Genomic DNA, 19,567 nt, shown 5'->3' on the forward strand with positions numbered 1-19,567 from the left:
ACAGGGGTTATATAAGTTCTCATTACCCAGTTATATTGTAAGAGGCTTAACCGAGAGCTCAAAGTTTGTGTTTGTGCATTTAAACAGTCATCTACTGAAATATCCATATTTATATCTTGGATCCATGCTTGTCCTTTATTTTCAGAGCTTTCTTTCTGATTTCCTCTTAGTGTGTTGTATAATTGGGTAATCCGCCCTTTAATGTAACAATCTTGCAATGTGAATGTTTCCAATATCGACGTTGTGTAGAATTCTTTAAACGTGTAAAAATAAAACTTCTAGGTTGCAAAAGTGTTTCTAAAGGTATGTGAAATTTCACAAGATTATCAAATGACATTAATATATTATCGTCATACAAATCTTTCAATCTAACCATGCCCTTATTCATCCACAATTTGAACCCCATATCCTTTTTAGCTGGGCTATATTTTGTATATTTGTATATTATTGTCTTTATTATCTGTGTCTTGTCTTGTCGCTGTCATTCTGTCGCACTGCGGAGCTTCTGTCACCAAAACAAATTCCTCGTATGTGTTAACATACCTGGCAATAAAGCTAATTCTGATTCTGATGCTGAAAAAAAGAACAATATGTGACTGATGCAAAGCAATAACATACATTGGTTGAATATTTACTCACCTTCAGGCCATGCAAAATGTAGATGAGTTTGTTTCTTCATCAGATTTGGAGAAATGCATCAGTGTCTCAGCAATGGATGCTCTGCAGTGAATGGGTGCCGTCAGAATGAGAGTCCAATAAACATCACAATAATCCACACCACTCCAGTCCATCAGTTAACGTCATTCTTTTACTGAAGAAAACAAAATTATGGATAGAGGACTCGTATTTTAGGTGAAAGAAGTGGTTGTTACATGCACAACCAGAATACAAAACACAATAATATTCTACTAAAATAATCAGGCCAAAAAAAAATAAAATTATAATAATAATACCGTAAATAAAAAGAAATATAAACAGAAAAACAAATAGATAAAACTTAACACAAACCTCTTAAAAAAAATAATAAACTAGAATAAATAATTGCACATAAGAATGTCAACTTCAAAGAATAACCAGGAGGTAACCCTTACATCAAAGTCATTCTTTTTTCCATCAATACGGTTGTTTTAGCAGCTTTCGTATTAAGTGATGAGCAGAGAGATTAGAATAGTTTCTGATCCATGCAAAAAATCCTAGGCATACAATCAGTAACTTTACATTAGTGAAGATGAAATATAGGCCACAGAGAGTTAACAGAAAACTATTTAGGGTTGTGACTAGAAGCAAAAATAACAATAAATTACATCTGCTACCTATTAGATTGTGTTTTATTAACGTCTACCCCTTACAATAATGCAAAAAACAGTAATTTTCATTGTACAGTGTGAGAAAAATTAGGCTGTATTGATGTGCGCATGCTCATTTAGGGACCACATCTATTATGTAATTTCAACGTGTTTTAAAATATTAAAATCAAATTTAAGTTTAAAGGGTGTTTATTGTAATTTTGTACATTCCAGTTCAACTTGTTGCAGCCATGATTCAGCTCGAAAAATATAGGCCTAAAACAGAACCTAAATATAGTTTTAATAAAGCGAAACTCATTAAAACCAACTCGTATGTTTGTCTATAACTGTCACATTCAAGTTGTTAGCATATTTCCGCGATGTTTAATTTGTAACAATTCTGCTTTTCAATAATTGTCCGCGAGTCAAAAGATCCGACTCAGAAGAACGATTCATTCAGTTGCTCCGCCTTCCGATGCCACATTTTTATGTTTTTACCAAGCAGTACCAGAATAAACATTCTCAGCGTAGCATTTATGTTTACAGCATACAGCACCGATATTTTCTTCCAGAATAAATATATTTTTACGCAGTCGAGCGTTGGCAGAGAAATCAGATTTGTCCCATGTACACTATTGGTCTATTCGAGAGGTCAGAGGTTGATATGTAAATATCCAACATGGCGGCGCCCGTAGATGACATGTTTTCTCGCTGCGTGGATCCTGCCAAAGCCAGTAATTGCGTGGAGGTCCGATTTATCGATAATGTTAAGGTATGCAACAGTTAACCCATGACAGAGACGCATCATCCTCATATAAAGTAGTTCGCTTGTGTTTTTATTTAGCGGTTTAGCTGTGATTGTGGAGCTCGCACCCCTCCCAGATCAGCCGGTTTATTCTCATCTCACGCCAGAACCTGCTGATCAAAGAAGTGTAGACAATCCAAAATATGCAAACTGTGACAAATAATCACGTGCATGTTCTCTAAAGTGGACACATGTATAAGACCATGTAGTTTTAAATGGGGTTCTCCCATCTCGCGCGTCAGACAGCAAACGAAAATATATAATTTTATAATTATTGAATTATTTCTCCTCAGGGCAAAGGATTATTCGCGAAAAGACCCTTCAAAAAGGGTGACACCATTTTTATTGAGCAACCTCTAGTCTCATCCCAGTTCTTGTGGAATGCCTTGTACAAATACAGAGGTGAGTGCATAGATTCCTATCATTCATACAGATGTTTTTGATCATATTTTTGTGATAAAAGACTTTAAAATATGTTATTTATTTATGCGTCACTTTGAGACCCTGGGATGCCAGAATTATTGCAAAAGTTTGGGATCAGTAAGATTTCTAATTTTTTCTTTTTCTTTTTAAAGAAGTGTCTTTTGCGCATCAAAGCTGCAGTTATTTGATCAAAAATACAGAAAAAAATAGTAATATTTTGAAATAATATTGCAATTTAAAATAACGGTTTTCGGTTTTAATATATTTTGAAATGCAAATTTATTTCTGTGATCAAAGCTGAATTTTCAGCATCATTACTCCAGTCTTCAGTGTCACATGATCTTCAGAAATCATTCTAATATGCTGATTTATAATCAGCGTTGGAAACATTTGTGCAGCTTAATATTTTTTTGGAACCTGTGATACTTTTTTCAGAATTCTTTGATGAATATGAAGTTAAAAATAACAGCATTTATTCGAAATAGAAATCTTTGTATAACAATATACACTACTAGTCAGTAATTTGGGGTCAGTATTTTTATTTATTAATTTATTTATTGAAAGAAAGAAATGTTATTTTTATTTTTTTCAGCAAGGATGTGTTAAATTGTTAAAAAGTGATAGTAAAGACTTATGTTGTTAGAAAATATTTTGAATAAATGCTGTTCTTCAGTATCACAGCTTTCAAAACAATATTAAGCAGCACAACTGTTTCGAAAATTAATGATAAATCAGCATATTGTTAATAAATCAGAATGATCATGTGACACTGAAGACTGGAGTAATAGCTGATAAATTCAGCTTTACTATCACGGGAATAACTTATATTTTACAGTATATTAAAATAAAAAAAAACTGTTATTTTAAATTGCAATAATATTTCACAATATTGCTGTTTTTTCTGTATTTTTGATGAGCATAAGAAACATTAAAAATCTTACTGAAACCAAACTTTTGAATGGCAGTGTACATTATGCATCTCATACATTTTATTATATATAATATTTATCCTCATAGTTTTATTTTAGTTGCAAATACATTTCTATTGTATTTATGCCATCTTCAGCATGTGAGTACTGTCTGCGAGCTCTGGAGACGGCGGAGGAGAACGCCAGGCGCTTGAGTGGTCTGCCGGCTCTCAGTCTGCCTCACCCCGAGCTGTGTAAAGTGCGTCCGGATCGACACCAGGCCTGTCCACACTGTCAGGTACACGTGAGCTTAAAGTCTTGATGTTATCTAGTGTTTGATTCAAGTGGCACTTCATAATCTGGTTACTGCTGTCGATTGATTACACTGATTATGAACATTTCACTTAATATCTGTTGTTCAGAATATAATCTTGTAGACATTAGAAGAATGAAAAATGTTGTTGTTTTTATGGAAAAGGTTGTCATTATGAACAAACAAACAGACTGTATGATATTAATAACCCTGTTAATGAAATAATTGGCAAAGTGTTCTTTTTTTTTATTTATTTTTTTAATAGAACTGTTTTTGAACCTCCAGACAAAATATTAAATAGTTTATAGATGCATTTCATGTTTTGTATCATGTTTGTACACCAGGCTTTTAAAGCTCATACAGTATGATATAGTGTGTTTGTGGAGCTCATATTGGAGAAAGAATAAAACCGTTTTATTTAGAGGCCCAAACCGAGCAAAACTCTGCAATTAGGTGCAGATGCTGATATTTATGTGGTCTAAAAGTACGATTTTTGATAGCTTGTAATGTAAACAGCCAATATGCTAGTAATATGCATGCTAATTAATAGTGAAAATTGGTCCCAAAAATAAAGTTATTCTTGTTTACTTTATAAAAATCAAAGATTGTACATTAAAAAGACATGTGTACCACAACCTGATGTTGGACATTTTACAATTATACTAAAAGGCCTTTTGCTTGCTAAAAAGGTATAAGCTATCAGGAAACAGGAGGCATGTAGTAGATTGCGTACAACAGGTTTTTCAGCAACCGGAAGAAAAAAACACTGATAATCTAAATGCCTTGGAAATTCATGTATCAAATAAGATGAGATTTTATTTTATCCCCAAGGGGAAATGTAGACAATACAGCAGTATTGACAAGACACTAAAATAAGGAAAAAAACAATAATGCAATAATGGTGATGGAATATACACCAAAATCATCACAAACATGCACTGAAGAAAACAAAACATTATTGCAACAAAAACAGGATTATGTGTTCTGATCATAATTATACAGGAATACCAGCAAATAATTAAATACAAATGAGAATATTACATAAATGAATACATTTCCTGAATATGGGTAAATATGCTGTCCTACGGCTAAAGCTGGTCCTATAGGAGGGTCAGACCTCAGCTTCAGTGCTGTTATTAAAGATACGATATCAGATATGTGACCCTGGACCATAAAACCAGTCATAAGGGTCAAAATTGAGATTACTGAATAAATAAGCTTTCCATTGGTGTATGGTTTGTTATGATAGGACAATATTTGGCTGAGATACAACTGTTTGAAAATCTGGAATCTGAGGATGCAAAAAAAAATCAAAATATTAAGAAAATAGCCTTTAAAGTTGTCCAAATGAAGTTCTTAGTAATGCATATCACTAATCAAAAATGAAGTTTTAATATATTTACGGTAGGAAATTTACAAAATATCTTCATGGAACATGATCTTTACTTAATATCCTAATGATTTTTGGCATAAAAGAAAAATGGATAATTTTGACCCATACAATGTATTGTTGGCTATTGCTACAAATATACCTCTGTGCTGCTTATGACTGCTTTTGTGGTGTAGGGTCACATATGATGCTGTAGGCTTCATAGGGTTAAACCTTTTTGCTTTAGCTGACCATAACTCTGACCAATCACATAGTTCACTGAAAAGTAATTTCATTGGGTTTTTAATGTACAATTTAGGAAGCACAAGGATGTTCTTAAGTCATGATGACCTGCAAAAAATTGAACTTGGAATGTCGGAATGTAAAAAGCATGTTTTCTCATTGGAAACTGAATTAGAGTATAATTGTTCTGCTTCAGTAGTACTTGAGCAAATTCCCCCAAAATAATTAGGCAATTAAGTACAGATAGCCTGCTAATGTGTTTTTGTGAAGCGGTCTGTGTGTGAGTCACTCTGAATGGACTGGATGTGCGCTCTCTTCAGGTGATGTACTGCAGCGCTGAGTGCCGGCAGGCTGCATGGGAGCAGTACCACAAGCTCCTGTGCCTCGGCCCGTCTCACCGTGATCCAGATCATCCGCTCAACAAGCTGCAGGACGCGTGGCGGTAAATGCTCTCTCGTGCAATCTGGATTACGTAATCAGATTCCAAAAAATGAAGTACTTGTAATTAGATTAAATGACATTTTAAAATGCTCATCAGACTACAAATTATTCGTAGTTTATTGATTCTCGCTAATTCTTTTTCATCTTATTTACTTATTTACATGTAACGCAGAAATTCTCAAACTTTTTTGTCAGCCGAATCAATTTCACCTAATATATTTACTTGAAGTACTCCTGAGATTTAAAAAAATATATATTTTAATAAGTAACACTTTTGCATGTTTATGGTTCTTTGACGTGGGATAACGGTCACATGCAAGTAAACAGATAAAATATAAAATTTTTTAGTAAGTGTTTTATTTTGATTGATGTTATTTTAAAATTATTTATTATAATTTTACATTTTTATGATTTAATTATTTATTTGCTTTACATTAAACTGGCAAACAATCTGCAGTTGTCTTATGAACTGCAATGTTTAATGCACTTCATGTTGTCAATAACAACAAATTAAATATATTTAATTTTTCTTCGCATTTTTATATCGATATGGTATTATCCTGTTAAATCAATGTGATAAACGAGGTCGGTCAAAATTTTGTCCTGTAATTTTGAATCGGTATGTAATCTACCCAGCTCCGCATACTGAAAACATTATCAAAGTCTATACAATACCTTAATGGGACTTTGATATTATGCAGAACTAGGGATGAAACAGTTACCCGTTTGATGATAAACCACGGTTAATATTACTGTTTTATATTTGATTATCACGATTTGAAAAACTCAAGGTAAATACTAATCAAGTTAGCAGGAGTCTCACGCAGGTGCGACATACAGCTTATTAGGTTTCTGAGTGCTGAGAGGAATTTTATGGAAGAATGTCTGAATAAATTAATTAATTATTAAGGCATAAGGGGGAACTGACTCTCTACAGAAAAGTTGTGATGGCATTTGCTTTTCATCTTCCCTCTGTGTAAAGCCTGATAAAGTAGTGTTTATAAGCTAGAGCTGCTTTGTTTTTCAGAGGTTACCGTGGAAACCGCGTTGAAATTTCATAAGCGCCACCTGCTGTCACACAGCGGAATTACATTTTCATTTATTCTGTCTGCTGTTTGTGTTCAGACCAATGCGAAAATGGGACTTTAGATTTTTGTTCTAAATCTTAACCTGTAGATGGAAAACAAGATAATGTGCTTTTTAAAAGTCTCAACACTTCTGATAAGGTAGCCTCTGTAGAATTGTTTATAAAGCAGATAAAATGCCTATAATTTATCATTTTGATTCATTCTTTGCTGAAATGTGAGATTTATCATTTTATAAAACCTTTTTGTTGTTGTTGTTAAAACCTTAATTGGTCTTACCTTAATTGAAAACCAGTTTTAAATGTGCATCTGATTACAGATAGCCTACGTGGGACTACACAAGATTTTTATTTTGAAGAGAACCAGTTCAAAGGAAGAATAATTTGCTTTTTGGCTCAAAAGAATTTCTTTGTATGACATTTGAGTGGTATGACAATTAGAGATTACACTGTACAGAAATTGAAATCTACACGTAACGCTACACTACACTAGTCACACAATACTGATATTGTTAACACGAACAATTTGAGAACAAAATATAACAGTAATAATAATTTGCACGGTTTGATGTGATCCTTAGATTTAATCACCATTGTAGCGCGATTTATTGTAATGCTTTTTTCCTCATAGTTGGTCAGAACAAAAGGGAATATCCACACCGGTGCGGTGACTGACAGACACACATACTGCTCAAAACATTAGATTCAACCGCGCTGGAGCCGTGCCAAGGCACAATACAAGCAAAGATAATTCTGCAAATAACTGTAATTCCAGGTTTTCAAACCAAGATGGCAACAAAGAGGCAAAACTTACAGACTGCAGCTTTAAGTATCTAGAGAATTAGCCAGCAAATAATCTAAAAAGGGGCACCACACCTTGTCAAAAGTCCTTAAAGAACCAGTGAGTGACAATCAAATTTTATCCAATTTAATGCAAGCAAACACTTCTTTCAGCCATGTGTCAAAAGAAGGTGGTTACTGTCATGTTTAATGTCCATTTTAATGTTTATGCAAACAAAAAGTGCATAGTGCTGCTAATTGTATTTGTTGCTTTTCAACATTAAGTTAGGTGATATGATTTCAGTAGCACATTTTAACAGTACCGAAACTATCGATAACTCTGATCATTTTCTCTGATTGTGATGTGAATTTTCCATACTGTTTCATCTCTATGCAGAACACTGGAGAAGTGCTGCGGTTGCTTGCTTTGTCAGTAATTGATTGCTGTGGTTTGAAGGCTGCTGGTGCAAAGGCCTTGAAGTAAATGAGTCTGCTTTTGAGTTAAACTCATTTTTGCATATTATTCAGGAGTGTCCACTATCCTCCGGAAACATCCAGTATCATGATAATGGCAAGGATGGTGACCACCATTAAGCAGGTTATTTTCTCTTTATTGGTCTAAATAAGAGGATTGTTTACATAAATTAATTTTTTGTAAGTATGGAAGCTTGTTTCTGTCATTGAATACTGAATATCATTATATAAGATATATACAGATATAAACCCACAATTGTAAGAAAATAGTCTTTTTTCCCTCAGAATTGGACTTTATAACCCGCAATTGTGATTTTATATCTCAAAATTTTGAGAAAAGAAGTCAGAATTGCGAGATAAAAACTCAAAATTCCCTTTTTTATTTTTTATTCAGTGGCGGAAACAGGTTTCTATAAGTAAGTGTGAAATAACTGGAAACAACTTGTTTTGTTGTTGTTCCAGGCTCAAGATAAGGGACGCTGGCAGAGGCTGTTCTCTCATTTTTGTAGCCGTACAGCAAATGAAGAGGAGGAAATAGTTCATAAATTGTTAGGAGAGAAGTTTCAGGTGAATGCCATAGTCTTTTGTCTTCATTTTTACAGTAGCGACAAGTTAATGATTTCTACAATGCAGAATATTGATTCACATCTTAAAAGTGCCCCAAAATACAGTGCTGTTGTTTATTATTTATATATTTATTTTTTATCAGGGACAGCTGGCCTTGCTGCGTAATCTGTTTACTACAGCGCTGTATGAGGATCGTCTCAGTCAGGTCAGACTCTCATTTATCCGCCTGTCTGTCTGTATCACTGTCCATCTGTCTTTAATTATTTAATTAAAAAGAATAAGGGTCATATATATATGAAAGCTATATATGAAAGCTACATTATCGTTCAAAAATATGGGGTCGGTAAGATTTTGGTAAGTCTCTATTGTCAAGGCTGCATTTATTTGATCTAAAATACAGTAAAAACATAAAATTATAAAATCTTATTACAAAAATAACTGTTTTCTGTCTGATTACATGTTAAAATGTAATTTATTTCTGTGATCAAAGCTGTATTTTCAGCATCATTACTGCAGTCTTCAGTGTCACACGATCCTTCAGAAATCATTCTAATATGCAGATTTGCTGCTCAAGAAACATTTCTGATTATTATATTTTTGTATATTTTTAAAAAATATGCATTTGTTGAAACTGTTACAGTGATTTTTCAGGATTCAGGAAAAAACATTTATACTAAATACATTTCTTTACTGTCACTTTTAATCTATTTAATGCATAGTTTTTGAATAAAAGTATTAATTTCTAAAAAAAAAACGGTAACACTTAAAGGTTTCATTTGTTAACATTTGTTAAAATGAACTAACAGTGAAAAGTACTTCTAAAGCATGTATTCCTCTTAGTTGATGTTGATTTCAGCATTTATTAATGCATTATTAAAATCATTTAAAAATTATTACAAAAATGGGCATGAGCTAACATGAACGTATTTTTATTAACTAATGTTAACAAAGATTATTAAATACAGTAACAAATATCTCCTTGTTAGTTAATGCATTAACTAATGGGGCCTTATTATAAAGGCTTACCAAAAAAATCTTACTGCACCCAAAATCTTGAAGGCTAGTGTTTATTTTCTTCAATACAATATCTGAAGAAAAGAAAATGTCAGATTTATTGACAAGGCTTGATACCGGTTACTGACACTAGGGGGAGTTAACACCTGTTAATTGGTCGAACAGGCTTGAATCTGGTACATGCGATTTATCACCATGTGATGCCTGAAGAGTGCAAATAAGCTAAAACGAGTCTGTTCTTTGTTATAGTGGTTCACCCCAGACGGGTTTCGCTCTCTATTTTCACTCGTTGGGACCAACGGTCAGGGTATTGGCACCAGGTAAGATCCGCTCAATGCAAACAATCACTTTATTTGACCATAGACGAGTGTGCAGTGGAATAATACTCCTGTGTGCAGTTCTCTGAGTCAGTGGGTTCATGCGTGTGACACGCTGGAGCTTCCCAGCCAGCAGAGGGAGCAACTGGACGCTTTCATCGACCAGCTGTACAAGGACATCGACACAGGTCATTTTTCTTGTAGACTCCCACCTGTTTATAGAGCTCGGCCCCTCACACATTGATCTGTATACCTGCGACGGTTGAATCCATCTCTGCGTTTGACATCTGGTTCCTCGAGCACAGCTGAGACAAAGACACACATTTTACCACTTAGACGGCCATCGATCTGTCTAAAATATGAGTGTTTTGTGCAAAAGTGTGAAATAAATCCGAGCGATGAAAGGCTTTCTCTTTTTTTTTTTTTTTTTCTTTTGCAGAAACCGGCGATTTCCTCAACTGCGAGGGCTCCGGTCTTTTCCTGCTGCAGAGCTCTTGTGAGAACCGTCTTTATTCGTATTGGCACATCTTTCAGTTTGCACAGCTGTGATATTTTAATTTTTACACGCAAGTTGACTTTGAGTCGTGAAAATCAGGTCAGCTTAACAAATGAGGCCTGTCTTCTTGCTCCGCGAAAAGAGACGTGAAGATTTATGAGGGTTTCCTGTGTTGCACAGGTAACCACAGCTGCGTTCCCAATGCGGAGGCGTCTTTCCCCGACAACAACTTCCTCCTTCACCTCGCGGCCCTCAGCGACATCAGCCCCGGAGAGGTCAGAGGAGCATGTTGGATAATAGATGCTAAGCTGAGGCTCGTAATGTTTTCGAAAGCCTTGAGTGTTTCATTGTCGGTAGGAATTACAGTCTAGAGTCTGAAGATGGGAGTAGTTTTGGCAGCTTGTCAGATAGATTGAAAAGGCCTACATCTGCCTGCCTTCGCTACTGTTCACATCACACCGACTTATTTCATAGGTTTGTTTATTTGAATCATATTAGCCACTGGATGACAGCTTATCGGGAATTTGTAATGGCTTTAAGCTCTGAATACACATTGTAGCGAACAAAGAGAGCGTTATCTAATGCCAAATTTGTTGCGTAGTGTCCATTTATTATTATGTTTTGCAGAGTTGTGTGCTATTGAGAACGCTTTTCAAATTTCAATTCAATTCCTGAGTTTGTTTTGAGGTGAGGTAGCAAACAGGGGTGAAATTGCAAGGAAGTAGAATTAAATGGAGAAAAATTGTAATGTCGTTACACATCTGTGTGACTCTCTCTACTGTTCAAAAGTTCAAGGAAGTATACTTTTATTTGGCAGTAAAGACATTTATAATGTTACAAAAGAGTTCAAATAGTAGTACTAACTACGGTTCATTATCAATGGTATTATCAACCTTGATAATAATCAGAAATGTTTCTTGAGCAGAAAATCAGCATCTTAGAATGATTTCTGAAGATCATGTGACGCTGAAGACTGCAGGAACGATGCTGAAAATTCAGCTTTGATCACAGAAATAAATTCTGTTTTAACATATATTCACATAGAAAACGGCTGTTTTGAATTGTAATAATATTTCACAATTTTACTGATTTTATTGAATTTTTTAAAGCAGCCTCGGTAAGCGTTATAGACTTCTTTCAGAAGCATGAAAAATCTTGCATTTCCATATCGTGATTGTGTATGAAGGTCCGTCAGAAAGGACAATAATAAATGAATAGTATGAATAATGATTTCAATTTTGGTCTGCTGGTGATCAAACTAGTTAGCGAGCATCTGGAAAAATGACATGTTTACCGACTTTGAGAAAAATGTTGTAATTAAGACCACTGACAAACATTATGAAAGCTGTCAGACTCGCACATTGCTTTTTCATGATTCTGGCCAATTTATAAAACAGAAAAGTGTTGGAAAGCTTTTTCTGATTATTTCTGTATAACTTAATTCCCTCAGCTCATCATATAACTGCAGAATTGCTTCATTGTTGATTGTCCCGTGAATTTCTCTCCTCCTTTCCGCAGGAGATCTGTATCAGCTACCTGGACTGCTGCCAGCGAGACAGGAGTCGTCATAGCCGACACAAGATCTTGAGGTAAACGAATGCAATCCCTTGTTTAAGCATTCTGTGTGAAACTGGCCAGCTGAGTCCGCCTCCAGAGAGGATCAATGGCCTTGGTCCCTGGCAGCAGCTCTGGGCCTGGATAACCACGGGGGCCGCTGGCTTGCTGCTGGGGCCCCTGCTCTGCTATTGATCACTTACCTGTCAATCGCAGCAACTATGCCGCCCATATGACCAATGAGGGTTTGCTCGGAAATCCCACTTAATCTATATTCACTTTATTCCCGTGAAAAGCCTGACTTCACCTTGAAAAGAACCGCTGACCTTCTTGGATGTGAAGTTGAGATCAGAGTCGGACCCCCTGGATCTGATGGATATTATGCATCTTCACTTGTTAGGGAATAAGAGTAGATGGACTGAACACATTTTTTTTTTTTTTTACTTTTTTTTTTTTAAATATTAATCATCCAAACCCTTATATTGGGATGTTTTTAAGTTTTATTTATGTACTTACAGTGCTGGGTAGTAAATGATTGCATGTAATCTGGAAATACCCAGTCCCCCTGAGATTTTAAGGCAACACGTTTTTAATTATTTAACACATTTCACATGACATGCAGGTGAGCAAATAAAATATTTAGATTGTTGTTGTTTTAAAATAACTTATTTACATTTTTACAATGTTTATGATTTAATTAATCATTAGCTTTTCACCGAACTCGTTTCTTCATGAACCCCAGGTTAACTTTGACATAATGTTTAATGCACTTCATGTTGTTAATAACAATGAATGGAATATTTTCTTTCTGTATGTATTTTTATGTCAGTATGGTATAGATTATCCTATTTAAATCAGTGTGATAAATATGGTAGGTCAAAAGTAATCTAATTGTATTACCTAAAATGTAATGTAATGGATTACGTTACTAACTACAATTGTTTTTTTTCATGTAATTTGGAATCAGTAACAGACTACAATTCACAAGTGATCTACCCAGCACTGTTTGTTTATTTTATTTTCGAAGAATCTTTACAGTTTTTGTTCCTGAAAGGGCAAAAACCAAGCATTTAGACAGAGAACAACAGTAACTAATTATTACTCATCTAGTTTTCCTTTCACAACACTGTGGTATGACTTCAGAAGACTTGGAAAAAAAGAGCAGCGTAGCAATTCTCACATTCATTTTTTTGTGTGTTTATAACATATATGACCCTGGACCACAAAACCAGTCATGAGGGTCAATTTGTTTATACAATAAATAAGCTTTCCATTGATGTATGGTTTGTTATGATAGGCCAATATTTGGCTGAGATGCAACTATTTGAAAATCTGGAATCTGAGGGTGCAATAAAATCAAAATATTGAGAAAAAGTTGTCCAAATGAAGTTCTTAGCAATGCATATTACTAATCAAAAATGAAGTTTTGATATATTTACGGTAGGAAATTTACAAAATATCTTCATGGAACATTATCTTTACTTAATATCCTAATGATTTTTGGCATAAAAGAAAAATCTATAATTTTGACCCATACAGTGTATTTTTGGCTATTGCTGCAAATATACCCCAGCGACTTAAGACTGGTTTTGTGGTCCAGGGTCACATACAAGCTAATGTGGTTTTGTAAAGACACGAGTGTGAGTAAATAGTGTCTGGATTTTGGCTTTTTAAGTGATAAACCACCTCATTTCTTCCCTCTCATTTTCAGGGAGAATTATTTATTCGTCTGTTCCTGTCAGAAGTGCGTGTCCCAGATGGATGATGCAGATATGACATCCGAGGATGAGGAGGAAGCGGAAGGTGAAGGAGAAACGGAGGGAGACGACATGGAGGATGAAATGACCGATGTGTGATTGCACTCAGGTTTCTCGGCTCACCTGAACCACCTCACCTGTTTGTTTGTGGACTTTTCCGATGTGATCCTGACCCCATCACAGGGCATAATATCTCCAACATCACACTTACAGTAGCAGTACGGTTAACTGTCTGGCTGTTATAACCCTAATATCAAAGCCTATGCAAAATATAAGTGCGCTATTTTTATCATGTGCTTTTTTGTCATGATTTCTACCATGCAATGTCTCAAGAATTATGTTTAATAAGACACTGGTTTCATGTGCAGAATTCAAACATTCTTTGTTTTTGACACCATGATGTGCTTGATAAAGCAAGTAGCTCCAAACAAAAACTGTGACCGAGCTTGAAACATGATCTGTCTGTGCACTAATGGGTTATACATTATACAATAACCTTTCAAAAGAACACGAATCCTCTGTTTTATCACATCTCAGAGAAACTGTACAGTCATCGGATCAAGAGAACTTGTTCATGTTACTTTAAAGTGTCTGAAAATCAACCGTTAATCAAAACTGACCCTGTTTACTTATTGTATGCACAGATTTGATTCACCTTTCAAACGATATTTCTTTTCAGCTGACGTCACTTAGGTCACACGGGCACAGAAAAAATAAATCAATTTATATCCAAATAACTAGTTAGACATTGTTTTAGGTTATTGCTGTAGCCTTTCTGAAATCTTGGCAATAGTTAATGTAAATTTAATTAAGGTTATGACAATAATAACAGTAGTTATATATGCAATAGTAAGAACAACAAGATTTCAAAAAGTGTGCATCAGTGGTTTTTATTTGTGTAGCACTTTTCACAATCCATAATGTCTCAAAACAGCTTTAAATAAAATGTTTTAAACCAGTGAGAGAACCATAAGAGAAAAAAACACAAGTTGTTTAGGTAGTGAAGGGAAAAACCTTGAGAGACTCATTTATCATATATACTTAAATAAACATACACTAGTATTATTTTTGAGTCTCTTCTGCTCATTTGATCAAAATACAGTAAAAACAGTAATATATTATCACAGTAATAACTTCTCTCTTTGAATATTGTTTAGAATATCATCTTCTTCTTTTTTTTTTTTTTTTACCCGGTGATCAAAGCAAAGAAACATTTCTGACTATTATCAATGTTGAAAACAGTTGTGCTGCTTCATATTTTTGTGGAAACTGTGATACTCTAGTATTTAAAAGTTTGGGGTAAGTAATGTTTAAAAATAATAATAATAGTTAGTTTATGTAAGGATGCATTAAATTGATCAAGAGTGATAGTAAAGGCTTTTTAATGTTACAAAAGTTTTTTGTTTCAAATAAATGTTCTTTTGAACTTTCTATTCATCAAAGAATCACGTGTCATGGTTTCCACAAAAATATTAAGCAGCAAATACTGTTTTCAACATTGTTGGTCATAATAAGAATTATTAATTAATAATATTAATTAATAATAGAGCACAAATTCAGTATATTAGAATGATTTCTGAAGGATCATGTGACACTGAAGACTGGAATAATGATGCTGAAAATTCAGCTTTGATCACAGGAATAAATTACATTTGAATATATATTCACATAGAAAACAGCTATTTTAAATTGTAATAATATTTCACAATATTCCTGTTTTTACTGTAATAAATGCTACCTTGGTAAGAATGAGAGATTCATTCCAAAAACATTAAAAAACTTAATTATTACAAACTTATGGCGTATGCAAAAGTTTGTGAACCTCTTGCAGAAAATGTGAATAATTTTACCAAAATGCATGTTATTTAGTACTGTCCTGAGTAAGATATTTTACATAAAAGATGTTTATATTTAGTCCACAAGATAATAAAAAAAATTGCTGAAATTATTAAAATCCCCCCCTTCAGAAATTTGTGAACCCTTGGTTCTTAATACTGTGTGTGGTTACCTGGATGATCTACGACTGTTTGTTTTCTTGTTTTGTGATGGTTGTTCATGAGTCCCTTGTTTGTTCTGAACAGTTAAACTGAGCTCTGTTCTTCAGAAAAATCCTCCATGTCCTGCAGAATCTTCAGTTTTCCAGCATCTTTTGCATATTTGAACCCTTTCCAGCAGTGACTGTATGATTTTGAGATCCATCTTCAAACGTTTTCACCCCCCGGCTCTTAATGCATCAGTGAATGTTTGAATCTTTTTTAATAGTTGTGTTTGAGTCCCTCAATTGTCCTCAGCGTGAAAAGATGGATCTCAAAATCACACAGTCACTGCTGGAAAGGGTTCAAATATGCAAAAGATGCTGGAAAACTGAAGATTCTGCAGGACATGGAGGATTTTTCTGAAGAACAGTGCTCAGTTTAACTGTTCAGAACAAACAAGGGACTCATGATCATCCAGGTTAACACACAATATTAACTTTTGAATGGGGTCATTTGAATAATTTCAGCTATTTATTTTGTCTTGTGGACGAAATGTAAACATATATGTAAAATATCTTACTCAGGACAGTACTAAATAAAAAATAACATGCATTTTTTATGATCTCTCTTATTTAGTTAAAATTATTCACATTTTCACAGATTCTCCAAGGGTTTCCAAAACTTTTGTATGCCACTGTATGTAATAATAGCCACATATTCAATGAATAAATGATTCGGTGTTTAAATAGTAAGGATGATTCGAGTGATGCAGGCAGCGTCTGGCTGATATAGGCTGCAGTGGCAGTCCTGCGTTGATGTATAGCCTTTTGAAATCCATCCTAAACGACTGGAACGGTGATGCTGTCTGGCTTATATAGGCTCTAGCTGGCTGTCATTTGCTGTCTTTGAAATCCATCCTAAATGGCTGGGATGATGCAGGCAGCGGTCAGTGTGTAGGCTGGAGTTTGCAGTAACAGATGAGGTGGGAGTGGGACACAGAACTGGACCGAATCAAACTCACAAACTCACATCCACGGCTGGCTCCTTTCTGATATCTAACGCCCACTGCTCACGACCCAATCAATTCTTGATGGATAAAATCAAGCCTCTTGTTGAATATTCTGTTTCGCTTGGAAATACAGCACGGTTTGAAAGTCAAATGCGAATGCCGCTTCATGTTGACTTTAACTCTTTCCCCACTTCATGGCCCCCAGAATATTTTGTTGTGTGAATATGTGAACTTGCAATATTTAAAAAAAGAGCAGAGCCTCTTAAACAAACAAACAAATCTTATTCTAGCTTCGTGCATTCTTTTTATCAACACTTGAATGTGGGTAAGTTAATAAAAAAGGTAACATTTTGAACAAAAAGAAGAGAAAATCGCGTTTTTTTATTTTTATAAAAGGCTACATCTGGAATGGATTCAGACATCAAAACATAAACTGCTTCCATCAGCACTGATTTATATGCTGTTTAATGATCGCGTTAGTTTTAGATTGCTTGTTTCTGCTTCTTTGCCTTGTTTTGATCTGGATAATTAAAGGCTTAGTTCACCCAAAAATGAAAATTCTGTCATTAATTACTCACCCTCATGTTGTTCCAAACCCATAAGACCTTCATTCATCTTCGGAACACAAATTAAGATATTTTTGATGGAATCTGAGAGCTTTCTGATTGTCCAGCATAGACAGCAAGGATACTGAATGTAAACCACGCTGATTACATTGATTACGTTCTGGGGTGTTAACCATAGTTTTACTATAGTAAAAGTGTAGTAACCATGTTTTTTGTATAACCACAGTTTTACTACAAATACCATGGTTAAACTGGTTAAACTATGGCTAGTGTAGCAGAGCCATGGTTAATTTGTAGTTACCATGGTTTAACTAGGCTATTAAAAAGAAATCTGACCAAAATTTCGGTGTGTGGGTACATAGGCAAAACAAGTGAATGACATCTTCCTCAATTTGGATTAACTCTTTAATCTGTTGTTTGACCTCTTCATATTTAAGTAGAGAACTATGGTTTCCAAAGTCGGACATCACTTGTTATGATTTTCAAGGGTGTATAATTTAGTAGAGACGCTATAGCATGTCCCTACCAATATCAGCCACTACTAAATTGTCCCTAGCAATAATTTTGGTCTGTTGTCTGTAGTTGTACCAAAATCATACCTATGGCATTTGAATGAACTGCTCGTTTTAAAAACGTACAGGTCTACTGAAATTTATTATGACATCCGCTTCAAACTTTACAATAATAACTTTCGTTAACTTTACAGTAAGTAATTCCACTTCCCCAGCTAATAACTCATCAACATGCTATAGAGCTACTGCAAAAATGGAAGTTCAAAGACAAAATTCTAAAGATGTCTGTGCACTTGTTTCTCTGATGCACGAGGTCTAAAACTGAAAAATTCGGTCAATGTCGGTGAAAGAGTTAAAGTAGCCGAGTGGCGTCATCTGCTGGTAAAGACTTGTGTGTGATTAGGTGAAATCAGGTAGCATTGGCTTTGCCATTATCCAATCATGTCTGACTTCCCGCGGCCAATTCACCTGCTGTTTGTCATCGCAATTGTATCAGTTGTACAGCAGTCTGGAGTGCTGTGCTAATCTCGCTGATGGCAGATCTGTCGTGAGTAAGCGCTGCCGTCGTAGTTGCCAAGCTGATGAATTTTGCCCCACAATTCTCTGTTTGATGTAGAGTGAGGACGATCTGCCATGTTGCAGAAAGTATGAAAATCCTGGCAATCCCATTTTATACCTCTTGTCATAATCCTCCAGTTTTTAATACTCTCATCCTCTGTTTATGAAATTCATCTCGCAGCTCTCACACTTCTCGCTCTCTTCTTTTCACGGATGATGTTATTGACAATTTCTATGTGTCTTCCTCATCAGACACATCTGCCAAAATAATTAAACATTTAGTGGAGCAGACTCTAAATAAAGCAGAAACGGGAATGTTTTCCAAGCAAAACTAAACATAATGACAGATAGGGAGTCTTCTGGCTTTGAAGATCGCAAATAAACTGTTGCTGTGTTTTAATGGCGCTTGCTATGAGGAAAGCATCTCTATTACTGCTGCTCATACTTGGATTTGAACAACTTTAGTGAACTTTGGCATGTAACTCGACGCATTTGTGTTTCGCACATGAATTATACAAATTGGGCAGTTTTTTGAGGAGAAGGGTGCTATTACATTTATGAATTATGCATTCTGACTTATGATTTACACATGATGGACAGTAAAATGGCTGAGAAAATAAAAAATGCAAAATGACAAATGGCTGAAAAAACATTCACATACCAGAATATCAGACTTCAATACAGAAAATCACAATATCACCTTCTCAAACATGCTGTAATCTGATAAAAACACTTTGAACACCTTAGCAACCTTGTAGTAAGATGCTAAAACACTCAGAATGACTTGGCAACCAAGCAGTAATAAAACACTTTAAACTCCTTAGAAACCATTTAGAAAGATGCTAAAATACTCAGAATGACTTGGCAACCAAGCAGTAATAAACCACTTCAAACACCTTAGAAACCGTTTAGAAAGATGCTAAAATACTCAGAATGACTTGGCAACCAAGCAGTAATAAAACACTTTAAACACCTTAGCAACCTCGTAGTAAGATGCTAAAACACTCAGAATGACTTGGCAACCAAGCAGTAATAAAACATTTTAAACACCTTAGAAACCGTGCAGAAAGATGCTAAAACACTCAGAATGACTTGGCAACCAAGCAGTAATAAAA

At 34.9% G+C, this 19,567-nt stretch overlaps 1 protein-coding gene across 1 annotated transcript; it reads left to right on the top strand.

The window, feature by feature from the left end:
- The first annotated feature begins 1,920 nt into the window (after positions 1–1,920).
- On the top strand, positions 1,921–15,640 carry smyd5 (SMYD family member 5). The gene is made up of 13 exons (XM_058798896.1): positions 1,921–2,058; positions 2,385–2,493; positions 3,581–3,720; positions 5,668–5,789; positions 8,181–8,250; positions 8,589–8,693; positions 8,836–8,898; positions 9,957–10,027; positions 10,106–10,212; positions 10,464–10,520; positions 10,701–10,795; positions 12,039–12,109; positions 13,786–15,640. Exons 1-13 carry the CDS (start codon positions 1,966–1,968, stop codon positions 13,928–13,930), a joined length of 1,248 nt encoding a protein of 415 aa, XP_058654879.1. The 5' UTR covers positions 1,921–1,965; the 3' UTR covers positions 13,931–15,640.
- Positions 15,641–19,567: the final 3,927 nt, after the last annotated feature.

Source organism: Onychostoma macrolepis, chromosome 14 (assembly GCF_012432095.1).
Source record: "Onychostoma macrolepis isolate SWU-2019 chromosome 14, ASM1243209v1, whole genome shotgun sequence".
In the NCBI taxonomy this organism is placed as follows: Eukaryota; Metazoa; Chordata; class Actinopteri; order Cypriniformes; family Cyprinidae; genus Onychostoma; species Onychostoma macrolepis.

Bases quoted from the DNA above. Each gene is read 5' to 3' on its own strand.
- smyd5 (XM_058798896.1), top strand. From the start codon at position 1,966: ATGGCGGCGCCCGTAGATGACATGTTTTCTCGCTGCGTGGATCCTGCC. The intron at 5,790-8,180 runs GTAAATGCTCTC...CATATTATTCAG, and splicing joins AAGCTGCAGGACGCGTGGCG to GAGTGTCCACTATCCTCCGG. The intron at 10,521-10,700 runs GTGAGAACCGTC...TGTGTTGCACAG, and splicing joins TTTCCTGCTGCAGAGCTCTT to GTAACCACAGCTGCGTTCCC.